The sequence below is a fragment of the Nilaparvata lugens genome, chromosome 1 (assembly GCF_014356525.2).
Source record: "Nilaparvata lugens isolate BPH chromosome 1, ASM1435652v1, whole genome shotgun sequence".
Lineage (NCBI taxonomy): Eukaryota > Metazoa > Arthropoda > Insecta > Hemiptera > Delphacidae > Nilaparvata > Nilaparvata lugens.
The window spans coordinates 81,205,849-81,230,099 of NC_052504.1; the positions used below are offsets into that span (position 1 = coordinate 81,205,849).

At 32.3% G+C, this 24,251-nt stretch overlaps 1 protein-coding gene across 2 annotated transcripts in view; it reads left to right on the top strand.

Annotated features, from left to right (window-relative positions):
• The first annotated feature begins 1,339 nt into the window (after positions 1-1,339).
• Positions 1,340-24,251, top strand: part of LOC111060413 (enoyl-CoA hydratase domain-containing protein 3, mitochondrial) — a 57,032-nt gene continuing 34,120 nt past the window's right edge. The window contains exons 1-5 of one of the 2 annotated variants that reach the window (XM_039444894.1): positions 1,340-1,488; positions 3,351-3,387; positions 16,783-16,856; positions 18,607-18,684; positions 20,357-20,458. In XM_039444894.1, coding sequence (XP_039300828.1) covers positions 1,477-1,488; positions 3,351-3,387; positions 16,783-16,856; positions 18,607-18,684; positions 20,357-20,458 — 303 coding nt within the window. In that variant the 5' untranslated portion in view covers positions 1,340-1,476. The remainder of the gene's footprint in view (positions 1,489-3,350; positions 3,388-16,782; positions 16,857-18,606; positions 18,685-20,356; positions 20,459-24,251) is intronic. The other variant, XM_039444902.1, reaches the window with a different exon arrangement.

The window sequence follows — 24,251 nt, forward strand, 5'->3', positions numbered from 1 at the left end:
TGTCTGTCTGTCTTTGCAATAAGTATGGCTAAACCAAGGCCAAGCTATAGAAGTATAATTCGAATGTATAAACATTCTAGCTCGGCCAAGCCTTGTTTGATTATAATAAATTATTTGTAATGAATTTTGAATAGTCTCTCATTTTTTATAGGGGAGCTGATTCACTCATTCATTCTGTAAAACCTATTTTTTGTAAAGCTTTTAAATCAAATTTGACAACTTCTGATGGGAATGACTTCTTCAATGAATCAATTCATAGTAGCCAAATACTTTTTATTGTGAATCTGCAATAATTGTGGTGTTTTTTATTTTATATCACAATCTTTTAAATATATACTGTACCATGCAGATTCGAGGCATGTTCAATTATTTTGAAGTACGGAATGTAAGGTAAGTCAAGATTACAGTACAAACTACACATATGTTCCTGATTGAATAACACATATGCCCAGTTGCACAGAAGTATGTTGAATCTTAAACATAATATGGAGTGGCCGTAGTCGATTGGACTAGATGCTGGCTTTTTGATTCAGAGGCCCAGGTTCAAATCCATTGAGGACTTAAACACGGGTTTGTAATCCCATCAACAATACAAAATCACCTATATGGGTGATTTACTCCAGTCCAGTGTTATAGCCAGTGCATATTTTGAACATTATCAGATTCTATTCGACCGACTTAGTAAATCCTAGCATTAATAACACTCAAAGATTTTCGTCAGAGTTGGAAACATATTTTATGTTTTGGTGAGTCTCCCTTTTTCTTTTATCCTACATAATACTTCAAACATAGATCGTATTAGCATTACAAAGCATTCAACTAGTTTGAAAAAATCATATGGCTTTTGTCAACATTACTGTATTAATTTATCAATGCTTATAGTCTATTTTGAATTCTTAAGAGCTATCGTAACGTGAAGTAAAAATATCCTGAGAATATTATCTCTTAGTGAGCACCTAGGGCCTATAAGGAAGCTATATATTCCAATCACTGCAATCCATGAGGTAGTCTACAGTAGTTTTCCACAAATCGTTATCAGTGAGAAGTCAGTGGTATTCGAGTTTTATAAATATATAAATAATAACATTGGCATTATCAGTTTTGTCCAAATACTCATTTTCAACTGGAGCCATTGATAATAACTTAATCATTTGTAAATAATGATGAGAAAATGCATAAATTGGAATGACATAATTTGAATTATGGTCAATCCAAGATGGCTAGCACGGGAAAAAAGTGTCGTCAGAGTGTACCAATGGGATAGCCTATTGTTTCGTCTCCACGATCCTCCTTGCAATGGTCTATTATTCCATTTGATTTTTCTCTACGATAAGTCAAAAAATAACAAATGGAATTTGAAACTGTGGATTGATTTGTAAAACTATATAAATCAATCCAATAAATTAAACTTCGAAAACGAATATTTAAATTGTATTGTTCCTTTATGGTTTATTATTTTGTCCTAATTTTAGAAAAATGGATAAAGAGGTGAGTTTTTGTAATAGTTATTCTACAACATAACCTTAAAACAACAGTATTGCTTATTAATATTCATAAAATTCACACTATTTATTGTTTTTTATTCCATTTAATTATTTGGAAGTAAGTTTTTTATCAGATTCTTAAATTCTTATTGTTATCTTGTCTATATAAGGGTGTGATCACATTAAATGCATTATTTTATGTGCTAGTAAAAGATTCCTCAACAAAACCTTAAAAATTAGTATCGATTAACGCTTATTAATTCATACAATTTATTGTTTTTTATTACATATAATTTTTCGGGAATAAGGTTTTTTATCAGAATTCATATTTTTATTGTTATCTTGTCTATTTAAGGGTGTGTTCAAATTGAATGCATTTATGTGCTAGTAAAAGATTGATAATGCTTATGCAAGACTAAGCGGGCAGATGAGACAAAATCTGGTAAGAGCCTGCATACGGGTACAATAGTAGCTGCCACTAGCTGTTTAGGAATGTGGGATTGTCCGATACTTAATTGGATACATAGATGGCATTTCCAATTCTGTGTTCCTGCAACAGCAAATTGAGCTAGTGGAAAACCTACTGTTGTCCCCAAGTAAGGCCAGGGACACACGATACGGCAAAACTGCCGGGCCGGCTGATTCACCGGATCCGGCGTCGGTTGAATTCCACAACACACTGCAACTGCCGTTCGACGGTCGCCGGACAGTTTTCGGCAGCATTAATAGCCGAATTATGTTCTTCATAAATATGTATTCAGAGGTTCTCAGTCGTGTTTATGAAATAGTACTGTCAAGAACTAATAATATAATATTTTTCTTCTCAAGCCATATAAATTTTTAATTTCTTTAGGTGAAACAATTATTTGGCTGAAATTCGAACTTTTTTATAACTATTTTTGTCATTGTAATAATTTATACATCTATTATTTTTTGGGACAAATAAAGATTTGATTTGATGGAACTAAATAATATTTCAAATTTAACAACAGATCTAAGTTTTATAGTTGTTTTTAGAAATTGTATTATTAATACTGTCGGCTATTGTATTGATTGGAAATAACAATAAACCATTAATTCAGTTTGTGAGGTTCTCGTTAAAATGGTTATCCATTTTTACAAATTTTACTGAATGAAATACGTTTTTAAAATCATTTAACATAACTTAGTTTCTGACAAGTCAATTGTGGCACAAAATTGTTCTTACTTCTTTATTCATCTAATTGAAACTCACCGTTTTTAATGGCGTTAAAAGATAATTTTAACCGAATTATTAATGCATATGAATAAGCATAGGTTTTTAGTTGAAGTAAATTATCCACACAAAGACATTAGTGGCCTCCAAATTTGAAACTAATTATAATTATATGGAGTAGATGAAGTTATTGAATTGAATTCAGGTAACAAAGAAAGTTATTATATCATCTAGGATTAAAAGAGAAAAATCAATTTATTTGCCATACATACAATGACAAAACAATAATATTTCGGGAATATACTACCAACTAAGGTTAAAAGATAGGCATTATAATAGGCCTAGTCTGCATCAACAAGTGTGACAGATGATATGAGTCAACCTTGTAAAGTTGTTTAACCATTAATCAGGGACGTATTTTTCGTCAAACACATAATTTATTATAAAATTGTTTTAATTATATTTTTATTTTTAAAGTATTCAATTAATACTGTCATGTTGTTACATACTAATGAAGTTCCATAGAGTTGGTTCTGCCTATTTGAGTGCTTCTAAGCAGTTGAAAATGTTCATTGTTTATTATTGATAGATTTAGAGAAATTCAATCAATAAAGCTGTACACGGTACTATAGATAGACAATTAAAAAATGAACTCTCTGTATTGTTTTCAGAGTCAAACAGCTTCCCAGAGTATGGAGTACAATGTTTGTAAGTATACAAATCAATTATTAGTGAACGAAAATCCAAAGTTAAAAGCTGTGAACCACCCGAAGACTTTTGTTACTGCAAATACTGACAACAGCGTTAACAGCATTTTCGCCACACTGCACAGAAAGCAGCTGTTTCCCAGTCCCTACATAGATCTGAAAGGCATTGTTTGCAGACGACTCTCGTCTGACGTCAGAACAGGTTTCTTTCCGGCCTAGGCCGGAAAGATTACCCTTTCCAGCCGCTAACATGGGAGTAAGAAAGGTGGTCAAAAAACAGCTGATCAAAAAACTTTTCATTATTTGTGTTCATTATTCAATAATTAAAACATTTATAATAATATCATCTTATTGTCATTTGAAAGAATAAAAAGTATAAACTCAACCTCCCACATAATTGAACTAATCTTTTAGGTTATTTAGACAAATCAGAATAAAAAATAAAAATACTTGGACAATTTCCTGATATTCAGATTACCTAAGATTTGCTAGAGCTATCACCTTCCACTTCTGCTTTCGGAAGTGCTTAGTAAACAACTATTCTCATATATATATATATATATATATATATATATATATATATATATATATATATATATATAGTTTATTTTTCTGTGTGGCGAAAAATAGCGTTCGCACCACGGGCAAAAATGTTTTTCCGGCTCTCAATCTTTATCGAAAAATTATGTTGATTCGTTGAATAATGTTTAATGAAACAACATTTAGTTTTTGATTGATATTGCAATCAATATATACATTGGTTCTTGCAATATATATTGTAGTTCTGATTTTTTAATATATTATTTGGATACATGAGAGAAGTCCAGAACCATTTTTTTTCATGCAAAATTACCTTGTACTCAATACAGAGTGTCCCAAAACCTCGTACTTTCTGTTTATTTTCTAGTTTTCAGTTATTTTTGCCAATTCCAGTAATCAGACAGAAAAATTTGCTCTCGCCTATTTATCTAAATTTAGATTATAAAATTCTGAATAAAATGAGATCATTCGGAACTCTCTATCTTCAATGAGTACTGAGTTATTTTTTCAAAAATGAGTAAAATTTAAAGAAAAAATCAATTTTGATGAATTTTAGTTTTTGATCAACAATATCTTCTGATTGTTACCATTTAGATGTATAGCCTAATTCAAAATCACTTGTGCGTATTTTTGTGCTCTACAATCTCATATAGATTTGCGGGTACACCTGACAAAAATGCTCCTTGCATTATGAAAAACACCTAATTTTCAGCTTCAAATCATCACCAAATAAATTGTCCTCACAGTGATATTTAGCACGATGATATAAGATCATGAGATTACGTTCTATGAGAATCACCCGTTAGATGCACTCCATTTCAGTATTTCCTAGTGGAGAGGCGCGCTTAAGGACACCTCAAGGATCAAAATTTCAAACACTTATAACTTTTGATACAATGCTCAGATTTCATCGTACTACACTTCATTCTTCTCGGCTCGTCAAGGCGGTCCAGAATCATGCATCATAAGTCGAATTCGGCCGAAAAATGGAGAATTTATTGTTGAGTGTACTTGAACCCATATTCTAATACACAAAAAATTGCCAATTTATATATTCAAAGCTATGTATCTCGCTAACCCATTATTATAAATCATTCATTACTCGATCTTGAAATGTTCAATAGAATTTTCTCTTTCATCTGCTGTAAACGATTCATGAAAAAAATATGTTCGTAGAGTGAGATTTGATTGTTGAAAAAAATCTGGAAATTGTAGATATTTTTCTAATATTAACGGTTTTGGCAGTTCTATGATAGGGAAAAGTGATTCAACATGAATTTTAGGCAAATGAGCTCGTAGAGGATGAATTTATCTACAATTTAGAATCAATCATGAGTTTCTATGATGACATGAAATAGTATATTTCACACCTAGGGCCGAAAATGACACTTTTCTGGCTCGAAGTCGGTTTTCAAGTCCGAGGCCGTAGGCCGAGAGCCGGAAAAACATTTTTGCCCATGGTGAGAACGTTATTTTTCGCCACACAGGAAAATAAACAATATATATATATGAGAATAATTGTCTATTATAAGCACTTCCGAAAGCAAAAGTGGAAGGTCATAGCTCTAGCAAATCTGAGGTAATCTGAATATCAAGAAATTGTCCAAGTATTTTTATTTTTTATTCTGATTTGTCTAAATAACCTAAAAGATTATGTTCAATTATGTAAGAGGTTGAGTTTATACTTTTTATTCTTCCAAATGACAATAAGATGATATTATTATAAATGTTTTAATTATTGAATGATAAACACAAATAATGAAAAGTTTTTGATCAGCTGTTTTAGCATACTTGAAATTTGGCCAATCTGAATGTCAACGGAAGTTTAGGTTAGAAGTTCTATCCTACTCTGAAAATCGAATTATTTGAATAGTTCATAATATATATCTTATCTGTATTTTATTCATCCAAATAAAATGATAGTATATTGTTACAGAATACTCTATTGAATTCTAGAAGCATAAAATGATTCCGTTTATCCACGATGTTCCGTGATAAACGCTGTACTAGGAGGTTTGAGGTTAGATTCTATTATACTCTGAAAATTGAATTTGAATAGTTTATAATATCTCATTTGTATTTCATTCATCCAAATAAAATGATAGTATCTTATTGCAAAAACTTTATTCAATTCTAGAAGCATAAACTGATTCCGTTTCATAAACTATTTTGTAAACACGTTCACATCAAATCAGAATCAGCTGACTTCAAGGTTATTTTACAGCCCTAGGGCCGTAAAAATTTTACCGGCCTGGTCAGAAAACAATCACTTTCGGCCTCCATATGACGCACGTAAACCAGCTCATTACATCCAAGTGGGGCGAAATAGTATATTTCGCACCTAGGGCCGAAAATGAGACTTTTCTGGCTCGAAATCGGTTTTCAAGTCCGAGGCCGTAGGCCGAGGACTAGAAAAGATTGAGAGCCGGAAAAAACATTTTTGCCCATGGTGAGAACGTTATTTTTCGCCACACAGGAAAATAAACAATATATATATATATGAGAATAATTGTCTATTATAAGCACTTCCGAAAGCAAAAGTGGAAGGTCATAGCTCTAGCGAATCTGAGGTAATCTGAATATCAAGAAATTGTCCAAGTATTTTTATTTTTTATTCTGATTTGTCTAAATAACCTAAAAGATTATGTTCAATTATATGTAAGAGGTTGAGTTTATACTTTTTATTCTTCCAAATGACAATAAGATGATATTATTATAAATGTTTTGATTATTGAATGATAAACACAAAAAATGAAAAGTTTTTGATCAGCTGTTTTAGCACACTTGAAATTTGGCCAATCTGAATGTCAATGGAAAGTTTTTGATCAGCTGTTTTAGCACACTTGAAATTTGGCCAATCTGAATGTCAATGGAAGTTTAGGTTAGAAGTTCTATCCTACTCTGAAAATAGAATTATTTGAATAGTTTATAATATATATCTTATCTGTATTTTATTCATCCAAATAAAATGATAGTATATTATTACAGAATACTTTATTGAATTCTAAAAGCATAAAATGATTCCGTTTATCCACCATGTTCCATGATAAACGCTGTACTAGGAGGTTTGAGGTTAGATTCTATTATACTCTGAAAATTGAATTTAAATAGTTTATAATATCTCATTATTTGTATTTCATTCATCCAAATAAAATGATAGTATCTTATTGCAAAAACTTTATTCAATTCTAGAAGCATAAACTGATTCCGTTTCATAAACTATTTTGTAAACACGTTCACATCAAATCAGAATCAGCTGACTTCAAGGTTATTTTACAGCCCTAGGGCCGTAAAAATTTTACCGGCCTGGTCAGAAAACAATCACTTTCGGCCTCCATATGACGCACGTAAACCAGCTCATTACATCCAAGTGGGGCGAAAACATGATTACATACTCACTAGATTTGGAAATTTTATCAGAAGTATTTAACAAGACATGCAGCTTTGAATATAGAAATTGGCCATTTTTGTGTATTGGAATAATGAGTGAAATTTGAAGAAAAAATAATTTTTGATGAATTTTAGTTTTTGATCAACAATATCTTCTGATTGTTACCATTTAGATGTATAATTCAAAATCACTCTGGGCGTATTTTTGTGCTCTACAATCTCATATAGATTTCCAGGTACACCTGACAACAATGCTCCTTGTATTGTGAAAAACACCCAATTTTCAGTTTCAACCATTATCACAAACTACATTGTCTTCACATTGATATTTCGCACAATAACATAAGTTCATGAGATTATGTTCTATGAGAATCACCCGTTAGATGCACTTCATTTCAGTATTTCCTAGTGGAGAGGCGCGCATGACACCTTAAGGATAAAAATTTCAAAGACTTTTAACTTTTGACACAATGCTCCAATCTCATCGTACTACGCTGAAATCGCTGTCATTTGTGTTTAAAAAAAATTGAATAATTTTTTTTTTAAGACAACGATTTTCTAAAAATATTGAAATAATTTACAAAATATTGATAATCAGTAATAAGGAAATCCTATTACTAATTATTCGGTATTCTCATCTAATGGAATGAACTCAGGAAAAATTCAAGTAAACACAATATTTTTTTTGAAATCCATTATTTAAAGAAAAATTACCACATCACAAAATATTATATACATGGCAATAACATTATTTTAGATTGAAGATGGACCCATATATTTGCTTAATAAAGTCTTTCATGAATTTCAATGCCAGGAGAATATAATTTGATCATCACATTGCCTCGGTACGAATTACGTCGCGAAGATTAGTAAAGATTATTTAGTGATGATATTCGACAATTTCTTAAATAGAAAACACAGCTTGGCGATTGTCTCCTATCCTCCATATTCACTTAATCTGTTCCTCATATGTTGCACCTGGCGTCCCTTGTCTTCTAGAAATGATTGTGTATTGATTAGCTATAAACATGGACCGCTGTGAAATGAAACAGCCAGGAATAATTTCTAATTCTAACTTCGTACTTATCTTTCTAATAAGAACAATTCAATTATTACATTAGTGTGAACGATTATCTCAAATAAATTCAGACTTTAACCCTTTAAATTGTAACATAGTCTAATTATACACTCTGCATTTACATCGAGTTAATAATCCAGTTATAACGTTTAAGAAAACTATTAATAATTACTTTCCCCAAAGAACTATATAAAATAATACAGTATTTATCAGAACAAATTAATAATACTATTTCTATTTTACTTGAGTGAAATTCTTTCGAACTTATTCAACTCTCAGACTCAACACTTCATTCTTCTCGGCTCGTCAAGGCGGTCCAAAATCATGCATCAATGATGTGCTGGAGAGTTTGGATCAGAAAAAACATGCAATGGGGATCTTCTGCGACCTCTCCAGAGCTTTTGACATGGTTAATCACCACCTGTTGCTTTGCAAATTGGAATATTATGGCCTGGATATCTCAGCTTTAAATTTCTTTAAAAGTTTTTTATTGAATAGGAAACAGAAAGTGAAGTTACATGATAACAATGGGATAAGCTATTTTTCAGAATGGAGAAATATACCCTGCGGTGTACCACAGGGATCTATTCTTGGCCCTTTGTTATTCATAATTTATGTGAATGACCTTCCAGACAATATCACGTCCAATGTCTTTCTTTTTGCGGATGATACCACAAGTATTGTGACTGGAACGTGGGAAGAAGTTGTCCAGAGGACTGAAGAGACTATTAATCAAATGAACATCTGGTTTCAGGCTAACGGTCTTTGTTTGAATATAAACAAAACTAAATTATTGGATTTCAAGTTGACTGAGACCAGTAAGTTGAGTGACACAATCAGCCAAAAGATGGATGAGATTGTTCAGGATGAAGTCTGCTTTTTAGGAGTCAGAATCAGAAACTGTCTCAAGTGGAATGATCAAGTGGATCACATTCTGAACAAACTCTCAAGTGTCTGCTTCTCTTTGAAAGTACTGAAGAATATAGTTGGAACAAAAACACTATTGAATGTCTTCCATGGCTATTTAATGTCGATAATTCAATATAGCATAATGTTCTGGGGTAGTGGAAAAAATAATCTCAATTCTGTCTTCAAAAAGCAAAAAAAGCCCTCAGAATTGTCGACAACTTGAAGCCTTATGAATCTTTTAAAAACTCTTTCAGAAGACTTAGAATTTTAACAGTTCCTGCACTGTACTTCCTCGAAATTGCAACTATGACGAAGAAAAACGAGAAGATATTAAGAGAGAGTCATATCCATCATAGTTACAATACTAGAAACCAGATAGTTCATCTTCAGTACCCGCAACACAGAACAGCAAGCTTAGAGAAAGGGCCACATTATAGCGGATTAAGAGCTTATAACTCTCTTCCTATTGAAATAAAATGTATTGAGAGCCCAAAAAGTTTTAAGAATGCAATAAAAGCTAAATTGATCGATGCATCTTCGTACAGTGTAGAGGAAAGCTTCAACTGTTGGCGCGTGTAGGTATTTTTTGCTGGCATATATTTTCAACTACTTTGTATGTTCTGATTTTCTTCTTTTTTTCTCTATTTTATGATTACTTTTTTTAGTATTATACTCAATACTTATACTACCAAGCTTTGCTTGATTATGTAGTGTTACATGACGAAAATTAAACTAAACTAAACATCATAAGTCAAATTCGGTCGGAGAATGGAAAATGTATTGCTGAATGTACTTGATCCCATATTCCAATACACAAAAAATGGCCAATTTCTATATTTAAAGCTATGTATCTCGGTAACCCGTTATTATAAAAAACATTACTTGATCTTGAAATGTACAATAGAATCTTCTCTTTCATTTGCTGTAAACGTTTTATGGAAAAAATGTTTGTGAAATAAGGTTGATCAAATACGTAACATTTGTTACTATTTTTGGTTATATGACACTTACTGATCTTCTAATACTCATAATTGATTTTCGAAACTAGATTTTTCTTGAAAATATTTATCATATCAAACACCCAAATTTGAAAATTCAATGAATATTTTTCATTTTCATAGCCCAGTCAATAAAGGTTTTTTCGATCCGAAAATTAAATAAAAGCTGAATCTTCTACCATCGATAGAACCCTCCCAGAGGGTCATTCTCCCAAAAGTCCCAAGAAATCCCCTTGGAGCTTTCCCCCCTAGCCCCCCTCAAAGTTGAAAAATGCAGGTAATCACGGAAAATCAATTATCTCTGTACCCATTGATCGGAAACAGTTCTATTACATGCCATTCGATTCGTTACATTATGGACTACAATATTAGATATATTCATTTTTTCAATAAAATTAACAGTTTTTTTGATAAAATAATATATATGTAAAAATTTAGGGGGTTTGCGATTTGATTTTTTTGTACTCTTCGATTAACTTCAAAGCAAGTAGTTTTAAAGAAAAATGAGCCGAATAATTAATGTAGCCACTCTCATTGCAAATCCATTGATGTATATTGTTATTTATTTGCGATTCGATTTGACGCCGTGGAAGGGGAAACAGTCGACGCGGAACGGCGCGGCTGACTCTCTTAGCCATAGTAAACAGCAAACTGGAAATCAATTATCTCTGTAACCATTAATCGGAAAAAATCTATCATATGTCATTCGATTCGTTAAATTAAGGACTACAATATTAGTCGGATTCATTTCCTCAATAAATCGAACAGTTTCCTTGATAAAATAATATAATGTAAAAATTTAGGGGTTTCTCGATTTCATTTTTCTGTTTTCTCCGATTAACTTCGAAGCAAGCAATTTTAAAGAACAATGTGACGAATAATTATTGTAGCCACATTCATTGCGAATCCATTGATGTATATTGTTATGTATTTGCGATTCAAGTTGACGCTGTGGAAGGGCTGACTCCCTTCACCATAGTAAACAGAATAATACTGCTGTTTACATTGCATCTCATTTACACTATGGCGCTCGAAACAATTAATTTTGTCTATTGTTTTGTCATGCGCTGTATATAGATTTTCACTTTTCAATACTCTAAAAAAATATTACAATTTTCTTGATTTAACCATGCTCATGATAAAAATCAGGATTTCGTTGTTTGCTCACAGAATTTATTATATTAATTTGAAGTGTGCCTTCTCCATACGAGTCAGAGGTAACACAATTTGATAACTCTAGTTTCAGATATTGATGTTTTTCAACAAAGTTTCATGATATATTATGTGTCCGACTCCTTCATCTTATCCTTATTTTGTGAAAAATGAAGATTCAAAATTTCTTTTCATAGCTTTTCTTCTGTCATCACTCTTTATAATTTAAACACTTGATAATGGAATGAATATCAGATCACGTGAACAAATAAAAAATAAAAGGGTGGACCTACCTGAGATACTATAAGATAACACTGTACTCCTGATAAGTTGAAAATTTTCAAGCTGAAAGTAGATTAATTTGTTGCACATTCGGTTCAAATATTAACAAATGTTACCAAATATTACCAATATTATCACATTTAGTGAGAACGAATTACTCTGAAGCTTTCTATTCTCACTGAACATGAAGAGGCATTACTAAGCCAGAATCGCAGTTCCGTTCAAATCATTATTATCAGAGCTTTCAAATTGATGCTATGTAACTATGGATGTTATCCCCATCTCACAATTTCCCTATTTATCCTTATCCTGATTCAGAATAAAGTAGTCGATCTCTATAATCACAAAAATCAATGTACAGTATCTATAATAAATAGTAAAAATAACAAAATTTCTAGTAATAATGCAACTTTTTCTAGATACGAATTTCAAGGCTCATAAAATGACTTTTTCTCATTCACAGGCAGAAATTCCAATGATCATCATAATAGTAATTAAATGAAAATGGTTTGTATTGTACATTGTTCGACGTAAGATAGCTACATCTTTAAAGTAATCAACGTATTTAGGATTCTGGATTATCATGTTTATGAATGAAAGCGAGACTGTGATAAAAGATTAGTCAAACTGAAATATAAACATTATATACAATGCATATTTCTGATCAACTATAATTACAAATGATAGTATCAAGCCGAAATGAATTGAGCAACTGAATTTCAAAGTTACTATCCACTGTTCAAATCGCACTGTGATTTCCTTTTACTTCCAAATGGATTGAATTGCCTCACTCTTCAACGTAACAATAAATTATTGTAAAAAAAAACAGTGGAATGTGAACGTCATCCAAATAGCATTTGAATTTCAATTTTCAGATCATGAAATTCATAAAAAACTAATTCTTGACAGAATAGTGATGAATTGCAAACAGTACAAGTAACATTGATGCAAAGCGATACAATGAAAATCAGCATCTATTATTTTAATACTGGACTTATCAAATTCCTATTACCGTACCTTTCTTTAAAGCTTATAATCAAATTTATATTACCGTTAATTTGTATTATTTATAAAGCTTATAAAATTAATGTAAAACCAACATTTAAATTTTCTCTACTGGAGCAAAACATCGATAGAAAATAAAGAAGAGCCCGTAAAAGCACAATATACTTGTGTACTAGAATTCACTTGAACTAACTCATCACTTCAACCCTTCAATGATCACAATGAACTAGAATGGTATAAAAACCATGAAATTGATAATCAGGTACATTTTTCAAACAGCTTCACCCAACTAAATCTGTGAATGCTAAGTCATAAGAAATCATGTTCAATAGATTTGATTTGAATACTTCAAATAGAAAATGATCTATTCTTTTGGTGCCTAATCAAAATCAATTTCAATCAACATTAATCGACATAAAGAAAAGCTTCTGCCAACCTTGTGTAATGAATGACAAGATGCGAGTGGAGGTGAAAAATCGATATGTTAACAAAAATAATAGAAGATGATGAATCATCTTTCAATTAATCTTATACGGTAGGGTACTTTGTGGTTAAATGTGTAACACTTTCATGATTTTTCTACCTTTTATGCATGCTTACTCTTCCCTTATTTGTATGTTTGCATGGCTTTCATCTTTAGAATCTACTGAGTTTTCATATTGGACTTTCTAGATAATGTAGATTTAACTAGTAAGAACGGAAGATAAGCTACTTTACAGAGAGAATCATAGAAAGTTTCAACTCAACAAGCCCAATGTATAATTTTATGCCTCAGCAGTCATATATATTTGGCTCAACTGAAGGTATATTATCAACCTGGCTTGGAGAATATTAACTGTAGAGAACAGTAAACACTGCACGCTATGATTTTTCAGGAAATTGCCACTATTAACACTATTGTAATCTATGATTTATCTCAGTTTTTGACATTTATAACTTATGATAAATTTTAGCATAGAATTATGATCATACACACATATTTTAAATATGTATTATATTATGTAATAGTATGAATATTTTATCGGTTGCAAACAATATCTTTGTCATAGAATGCATGATTTAGCACATATATAACAACAAAATGATTTTAGAGAATTAAAATGTGAAAAATTAGTTTCATCGCATGTCAAAACAATAGACAAAATTGATTGTTTCGAGCGCCATAGTGTGAATAAGATGCAACTTAGAAAGCAGTAGGCCTACTACTGTATTTTACTGTTTACTATGGTGAAGAGAGTCAGCCACGCCGTACCGCGTCGACTGTTTCCCCTTCCACAGCGTCAAATCGAATCGCAAATAAATAACAATATACATCAATTGATTCGCAATGAATGTGGCTACATTAATTATCTGTCTAATTTTCTTTAGATTATTTGCTTCGAAGTTAATCGGAGAAAACAAAAATCAAATTGAAAAACCCCTACATTTTTACATATATATTATTTTATCAAGGAAACTGTTTGATTTATTGAGGAAATGAAAACAACTAATATTTTAGTCCATAATGTAACGAATCGAATGACATATGATAGATTTTTTTCCGATTAATGGTTACAGAGATAATTGATTTCCAGTTTGCTGTTTACTATGGCTAAGAGAGTCAGCCGCGCCGTTCCGCGTCGACTGTTTCCCCTTCCACAGCGTCAAATCGAATCGCAAATACATAACAATATACATCAATGGATTTGCAATGACAGTGGCTACATTAATCATTTGGCTCATTTTCCTTTAAAACTACTTGTTTCAAAGTTAATCGAAGAAAACAAAAAAAAATCAAATCACAAACCCCCTAAATTTTTACATATATATTATTTTATCAAAAAAACTGTTGATTTTATTGAAAAAATGAATATAACTAATATTGTAGTCCATAATGTAACGAATCGAATGGCATATAATAGAACTGTTTCCTATCAATGTTTACAGAGATAATTGATTTCCCGTGTTTTCCTGCATTTTTCATGTTTTAGGGGGCTGGGGCGGAAAGGCTCCAAGGGGATTTCTTGGGACTTTTGGGAGAATGACCCTCTGGGAGGGTTCTATCGATGGTAAAAGATTCAGCTTTTATTTAATTTTCAGATCGAAACTGCTTTTTTGGACCTTCATTGACTGGGCTATAGTCATAATATTGAGAAGAGAGATAAGGAAACTGACTGAGGAATTCTTTAATAACTACCTTCAAAATTCAACAGCTGATGCCAGTACAGATTATTCATTATGGAAAGCAACAAAAAGAATTAAGCGACCAATATTACAATCCCCTCCAATAAGAAAACCAGATGGTACTTGGGCAAGAAACAACAGAGAAAAAGCAGATATATTTGCTAATCATCTGGAAGAAATCTTTCAGCCAAACAACATTCAATCTGAAATTGATCCTGAAGAAAATATAATAGATGATTTAAATACAGAGATTGATCTAGTTTCTATAAATGAGGTTCAAGAAGAAATAAAATATAATCTGAATACCAAAAAAGCACCTGGATTTGATCTGATTACAGGTGAAATCATGAAGAAACCTCCAAGGAAAGGTATTGTCATGCTAACATATTTATTCAATGCATCACTCCGATTACAGCATTTTCCTACAATTTGGAAGGTGGCAGAAGTCATTATGTTGCAAAAGCCTGGGAAATGTCCCCAAGAAGCAAAATCGTACCGCCCAATATCTCTTTTACCTGTAATTTCAAAGCTTTTTGAGAAATTGCTAATGAAGAGATTGACTCCCATCATAAGTAGCAGGAATCTGATACCAGCCCATCAATTTGGTTTCAGGCAGAAGCACTCAACCCTGGACCAAGTACATAGAATCACAAATGTAATAGAGAATTCATTAGAGAAAAAATCTATATGCTCAGCAATCTTCCTTGATGTTGCACAGGCATTTGACAAGGTGTGGCATGAAGGACTGATCAGTAAACTTCATAAAATTCTTCCCATTCAACTTGTAAAACTTTTAAAATCATATATCACCAACAGATTATTCAGAGTAAAACAAGGTGACGACGTCTCTGAATTGAAGGAAATAAGGGCTGGAGTTCCACCAGGTAGTGTTCTTGGACCAGTTCTTTATGTGCTGTACACAAGCGATCTTCCTGAATTGGATGCAGTGACAATTGCTACTTTTGCTGATGATACTGCAATACTTGCAGAAGGGGAAACAGTACAAGAAGCAGCCTCAAAAGTACAGAATGCTAGCAACAAATTCAGTGACTGGACCAAAAAATGGAGAATTCGATTGAATGAGATGAAGTCCATTCATATCAACTTCACAAACAAAAATATCAATGATCCGATTCGAATAAATCTAAATGGGAATGTAGTACCACACAGCAACACAGCAAAATACCTTGGAATGACTCTTGATGCCAAGTTGGAAAGAGCATATCAAGATGAAAAGGAGCGAGCTGGGACTCAAATACAGTAAAATCTATTGGCTGTTGGGCCGACAATCACATCTCTCATTGGACAACAGAATATTGATTTACAAACAAATTCTTAAACCTGTCTGGACGTATGGAATTCAGCTATGGGGCTGCTCTAGAACATCTAACATCAATCAGATTCAAACATTCCAGAACAAAGTACTGAGGATCATGGTGAATGTGCCCTGGTACATAAGGAACAGCGATTTGCACCGAGATCTGCACATCCCCTATGTGATCAGTGAAATAAGACGATTGGCAGCCCATCAAGAGTCACGTCTTCATCAACACGACAACACCGAAGTCATCCAACTACTAGACAGCACTGAACTCACAAGGAGGTTGAAGAGAACAAAGCCCTTCGAGTTGGTGTAGTGCTAGTGAAGTGAAAAAAGTATAAATTAAATAAGTGTGTAGCGAAAGAATTTGAAGTAGAGAAATTATAGATTAGAACTGTGGGCTTCACTTGAAGACTTTAGCAATAAAAATTAATATGTTAGGCTAAGAAATAAGAGAACAAAATTAATGGTTAGTCCTAGTGACTAGTTTTAATAGAAATAATACAAAAAAATTGTCTCATAATTTTCATTCACTTCATAATTTTAATTTTATTTCAGGTGGGAAAATCGCAGAAATAGTTGTTAACAGACTGGAAGATATATCAACATCTAGACCACAAATCAAAGTTCAGGTAAAAAATATTTTCAAAAATTCATTCAAATTTGAATATTGATTGCTTCAGGTAAGAGTTACCTAATAGATATATTCTCAAATCTAGCATGTGTTGGTGTTGTATGTGAAACATTTGACTCTATAATCAAGGAAACTAATATTGTTTTAAAATTATTTTCATAAATTTCAAAAAATGAACATTTTTTAGAGAATACTAATACATGTGAATATTTCCAAAGTGGGGTAAATTGTGAGATTTTTAAATCCTTGAAATGGTTGTAAGTACATGTATATTGAGCTAACTCAATTAAACGTTGTTTACTGATGGTATATGTCATTGCATTGTAGTCTATTTGCTTATTAGTTGATGTGGGATTGACTTTGTTAGATGACATTACTTGATAACGGCTGAATTTGATAGATGTCCTGATAGTATACCAGGAGAATTACATTTGTAATGTTCGATTTTATTTTTATTTACTCTTATGGCTTTTATTGGCAGAGAGATCCTTTCGGATGTTCTGCCTTGACGTATTACAAAATGTCATTTCCTACCAACACTCAAGTTTATAGGTTATGTCTTGGGTTCTTCATTTTTCTCACTAAAAATATGCACTTCTACTTCCTGAGTTCCTATTTTATAAATTTTAAAATCAAGAAAACTATGTTCAAACACAAAATCACATTTAAAAAGCAAAAACTATAAAAATTTTGATGATGATAATATTGAACTGAAAATTTCACATTACAATTTTTTCCATGTAATGTTCGATGACAACAATAAGGGTAACCGTCCACTGGAATTGTATTCAACCAAGTACCTAATAATTATCAATTATTTATTTTATTTATTAAATTCCACTATCAAAATATCAATATAATATTATAACACAATTATTTCTACTTTCTAATTCCACATCAGTAGAATTTTCTACATTTTTCCACTTTAATTCAGTTTTTTCTCTTCGTTTTTTGTTGTTAGAAAAAAAATAGATTAACTCATAATTTCCATAACACATTAAAATAACTGTTTAAATTCACAGATATTTATTCATTCAATCATATCATCATACAAGAATCATTATTAAATATTTATTCATTAACTAAATATCAACGAAAGAAGAAGTATTTTATCTTTAAAACTTTAAATTATATTGTTTGATGACTTTGGAGGGTTATATTTGAGGATGAACGCTATGACACAATTATAGAGTATGGGGATGTATTGAATTTTCAGCCGTCATTGAAATAGAAAAATGCTTGTAAAACATCTTTATGACACAGATCAACTTCAAAAACAAATAAGACTGTGGGACAATATTAGGTTAGGAACACTAGTTATTGTCTCAGCTCGACTAGTTAGTTCGGCCGGATAGAGCCGGAAAATCCCATTCGATTCGGATCGAAAAATTGATCGGCCGGAGCCGGCCGTATGAACCTGTTGCAATGGACGAGCATCTATTCCTTTCTTCGTTGGGGGATCGTTCGGACGAGTTCGGTAGTTTTCGGCCGATGCTAGTTCGGACGAAAACGATCCTAGTGGACGGCCCACCTTATTCAATGTGTAAAATGGGTGTCTGTTGCATAATTATTCGATCTATGGGGATTTCAAGCTTTGAAAATTCGCACCATCAGAGTGTTACCTGATTAATTGTCAAGTACAGTACTTTACCAGGGTATCTGAAATAGATAACCTTAAAACAGAAAATGTGTTCCAACAAGATTCGACTGTGAAGGATTCAAGTTGATTTTTTGTATCTTTGTTGCAGGTTAAAGTTGAGAAACAGGAAAGTGCCTTGGATGACAGTTGGATCGGAGCTACACGTGATGATACAGCTACTCAACAGGCATGTATTGTTGAACAATCCACCTTGAGATTTACTGACTACAGCTATATGATAATAATAATATTCGTATGGCTTTTATTGGCGGGGAGTTCCTGACGGAAGTTCCATCCCGCCTGAATATATTATTTTAGCTGTCAATGGGCCTTACGACTGTCATACTTCAGCCGGGACCGACAATTTAACGTGCCCATCCGATAACTACAGCTATACGATAAAGTTGAATCCAATTTTCTTCCAACTTTTCTACTGTTGATAGTATACAAAATGAGTCATATGTATGGGAACCCTTCAATAAGTTGGAAACTGCTGTAGAGATAATACTGTAACTTTCAGGATAAGTATTGGTCAAATATCTACCTTTTGACGTGTATATGCATATGCACTCATAGGCCATACAAAAATTGAAAACAATCAAAGAGTCGATAACTTTGGCCTATGTAGCCGGGAGACATTGCTGTGTCCGGCCTGCAAAAACTGAGCTTCAAATTCAGAATTCAAAATCCACTCATAATGTAATGCACAATAACACTGTCATTTTAAGGTTGGAATATATTCACAATCTTGCCTTTGAAATTTCTTCATGAAAAATTCACTTCCAAAAAAAACTTTTTGTTCTAAAACCTTTAGAACTATTTGATAAACACATATAAAAAATAAAATTTGAACAAAAAATGAGATAAATTTTAAAATTTGTTATAAAACTGAGAATTTTATTTAAAGACTCAAAACTGAATTTCAACCCCTCATAAGGGGGTGACTTAGGGGTTGTAACTCGAAGATTTTAAATGTAAACACCCATTGTGAGGCACATCATTTTAAAGGCCTTTTTAAAACAAGAAAGATGCCATCGACAAAAATATTCTATGATACTTGTATCCAAAATGGCGGCTGATTGAAGTTTTAGTTTTTAAGGAAATGAAGGGTTGTAACTCAAATATTTTGAATGTAAACACTCATTGTGTAATACATAATTTTAAAGGCATTTTCAAAACGAGAAAGATGACATCAATTAAAATGTTCTATGATACTTTTATAAAAAATGGCGGCTGATTGAACTTTATCAATTATTTCTTTAAAAACTAAAACTTCAATCAGCCGCCATTTTGAATACAAGTATCATAGAAAATCTTTATTGTTGTCATCTTTCTTGTTTTAGAAAGGCCTTAAAATTGATGTACCACAATGAATGTTTACATTACAAATATTCGAGCTACAACCCCTAAGTCACCCCCTTATGAGGGGTTAAAATTCAGTTGTACGTCAAAAGGTGGAGTATTTGATGAATAACTTATCCTGAAAGTTACAGTATTAACAGTATTATATATATAACAGTGTCCAATTTATTGAGGGGTACCCGTACATATGACTCACTCTGTATAATGAAATTAGATGAAAGATTATTTCAATCACAATATTCTTTATAATTGTGCAATTTTTTTTTGATCGCCTTTCATGTATCTTATAAAACTGTAGAGTAAGACATCAATGGGAACAAAAGAAAAAGGTCCATTCTTTAAAGGATATATTCTTGAATCTATTCATTGCTATTCTAACTACAGAAATAAACAAACATCAACTACTACAACCCATATTTCAATACTGAGCACTATCTCTTGCTGAGTTTGATATTCGTCTGGTTTCCAAGTGACACAAGAATCTCTTATGTTCACAGATCAAGATCGAGAAAAAGGAGGATGAATTTGGAGAATATGAATTTGCAACGAGCAACGTCAAAGATGAGCCATCCTCACACAATGGTTCAACTTCCAATCAGGCATGTACTCTATCTTGACTAGAATAAATAAATAATGCAGCTTAGTTTGAGATTTTCTCATCAAATTATTATTAAAACTTATTGCTGAATGAAAACTTTTCTTCCAGATTCGTCAGAAAAACAGTATGAAAATTCAAAATTGTAAAAAGCTCCATCAAATGACCAGAATAATCTTCGGTAGGCCTATAATAATGGAAAGAATCGGCTCATACAAGTCAAGATGGTACATAGAAGGTTGCCTTGTTGATTACATAGGACGCGTGGATAACGCAGCCGGCTATGGTGTGACGTCATGCTGCGACCTCTCGGCCCGGCTTAACATGCATTCAAACGTAAAAATGCCCAACTTTTAGCCCTCATAGAAAATTAACCATCAACACTACATAGAAGTGAGTGATATCAAAATGTTCAGCATTTTATCCTCTTTGAAACAATATCAGAACAAATTTAAAAAAAAATCCTATAAATGTTACTGGCGAGTCTAAAACAAATCGTTTGAACACACGATTCGATTTGATAATACCATTTCAAATACTTTTTACTTTCCTTGCCCTATTACCATAGGTAAGGAAAGTATTGCTTTCCGAAAAAATTAAGGTACCACAATTTCTAAATTTCTATACGTTTCAAGGTCTCCTGAGTCCAAAAAAGTGGTTTTTTGGTATTGGTCTGTATGTGTGTGTGTGTGTGGTGTGTGTGTGTGTGTGTGTGTATGTGTGTGTATGATTGTATGTGCGTCTGTGTACACGATATCTCATCTCTCAATTAACGGAATGACTTGAAATTTGAAACTTAAGGTCCTTACAATATAAGGATCCGACACGAACAATTTCGATCAAATGCAATTCAAGATGGCGGCTAAAATGGAGAAAATGTTGTCAAAAACAGGGGTTTTCGCGATGTTCTCAAAAACGGCTCCAACGATTTTGATTAAATTTATACCTAAAAGTCATTGATAAGCTCTATCAACTACCACAAGTCCCATATCTGTAAAAATTTCAGGAGCTCCGCCCCATCTACGCAAAGTTGGATTTTAGATTCCCAATTATCAGGCTTCAGATACAATTCAAACAAAAAATTCGAATGGAAAAGATTGAGCATGGAAATCTCTACAATTAATGTCAGTAACATTTTCACCTAAAATTGAAAATAAACTCGAAATTCGATAAAATGTGATTATTCTATTGCAAACTGTTGGAAACTATAGATTCTATTAAATGATTCACTATGAAGAGATAGCAGACCTCATATGTCTCCAGCGTTATTGTCCTGTCACCAGCAGGCTCAGATCTTTGTTTATGAGTAGACTTGAGATGCGCGTGAACACTAGCGTCAGGTGATCAATTCTCATAACGGCAAGGAAAGTTGTGTGAGTGCGCCACACTAGATTTTTTGTTCCTTCTCTTAATTTTTTCTGCATCGTTTTAGTTCTTTCTCTTATGTAGATTCTATTCTCATTTAGAAATCATCAAAAAATTTCATCCTTATGAAGGTCTGTGGAAAGAACCAACAGCTTCTTTAAGCCTTGTACACACGTCCGTACAGATTCGCGCGAACAATCATATGTACATATGCCTCAACATTCACTGTACGTCCTTGTGGACGCGATCCACGTATGCCTCGGCATTCAAATAGCTATCTGATTTGCAGACGACACGAAGACATGGTAGATGTAGATTTTCCACAACATGACAACAATGGCGTCATTCCATAATTGAAGATAGTTATCACAAATTGCAGCAGTATCATTTTATTTCAATGACTTATATAATAAAATCAAAAATAAAACTTGACAAACGATGTTGGTGGGTTGAACGATTGTAGGTTGAAGTAAGGAAATAAATTGCTACATGACATAAGATTGACAATTCAAACTTTATTAGGTTGTCAAAACATTATCTTGTTAATATACTGAATCTAATTCATCTAGTTATCTAAACAATAATGATATCATATCATGGAGCAATAACTCCACAAGAACGATTGGCTCCAACTTTGAGATTCTTGGCATTAGGCGATTCATTTGTTGGTTTCCAATATATATTCTGAATCTCAAAAAAAAGAAGATTTCTACAATAATTCCAGAAGTTTTGATGACCTAATCAAAGCACTTAACACTGTCTCAAAAAATTGACAGTCTTCTTTAAGGAAATTAGCCATAAATTGAATCAAATACTAAATTGCTGCCCATTTTAAACTAACTCTGCTCATACACATGACAAAACAAGATTCTCCAAAAGATTAGCTTCAAGATTTACCTTCAAGGGAATACTAGTTCAAAGTTTGAATAAATCTCTCTATAGATAGCCTAGCTATCTAAAACGTATAATATCATATTGATGATTACAATTTTAATTAACAACTCTGATTGATAACATGAAACAAACACAAGATGATTTGATAGCCACAGTAAAATAATATTTGAGCTATACTTTCTTGTAGGAACCCTGTAGAGAAGCTTTTTTCATTTAAATTATGCAGTTCTAAATTTGTTAATCATGATACAAATTATATACTCCATGCATGTTTCTATTTAAATATTTGACAATCCACATATCCTACAAAATTACAAAAATCATACATTTTACAATTAGTTATTGGATCACAATTTGATTTGTCATTCATTAACCTAATTCATTGGAATTAGGTTATGACGCCTTCAATGTTTACGTTTTGCCTCACCCGTATGGCAAAATCGCGTCCACACGTACATTCAATGCTCGCCCGAGGCGCCTTTGAGCACGCCAAAATACCGACAGGGTTCCGGTTCGCCCACATGCCTCAGCGAACAGTGTCCACACGTGCGAATGCAAGCCCATACACGTATGCTCACCCGAGGCAAACGTACGTGTGTACACCGTTTTAGGAATTTCAGGATATTAACGTTATTTTATCAACAACTCCTGAAACAATGTGAACCCATCAACTCTTGCCTAGCATTATCACAAAAATAAACAGTCTAGATAAGCCCTAAGAGTGTATGAACATCTTTTTTAACATTATAAAGATTTTTATCTATCGTAATTATTAACAAAAAATAGATAATCATGACTCTCAATGCTGTTATTTTATCAAATAACAAATAACGGGCATTACACTATCATACCGTAAGGTAGTTGAAACATTTTATGAAAAACTTATGTTATGGTATTTAAAGTTATAATTATTTAAAGTAATTGAATTATAATTAAGATCTATTCTTGCTTTACACAAGTGTTCTTTGCATTCATGTCTCCCATGGACACATTGAAATCAAAAATAACATTCTGCTGTGAATAATATGATATTTCCTTTGTAAATTTGTGTTCTATGAAAAGAATCAATAAAATATACTAATAATCGTCAATAATAATAATACTGCACTGAGTAGAAACAAAAACACAATAAAAGAGCAACTTCTTGGCACTACGCTTTCCAGTAGACAATCAAAATAATTATTAGTAGCCAGACAGTACAACGATCTAAAATAGCTTGTAACCATGGTAAACAGTTCCATGAATTCGCTGAATTAATTCTAGGTATTTGTCAATTAATAAATTCCTAAACAAATAGTCATATACAAATGTTTGCAGCTAGCATTCCGGGTGACGATACTATCAACCGATTGTCAAATAAGAAACAATCATTTTTAAATATAATTGGACGACCAGCATAAAATTATATTTGTTTGCTTTATTTTGTCGTATTATTGTTTAAAATAAGTCCAAAACAAATAAGTTACCAGCCTTTTCACAAATATGAATCGTTTTACTGATTGAATATATTGATAGATTCAAGGACTTTCTACACTTTT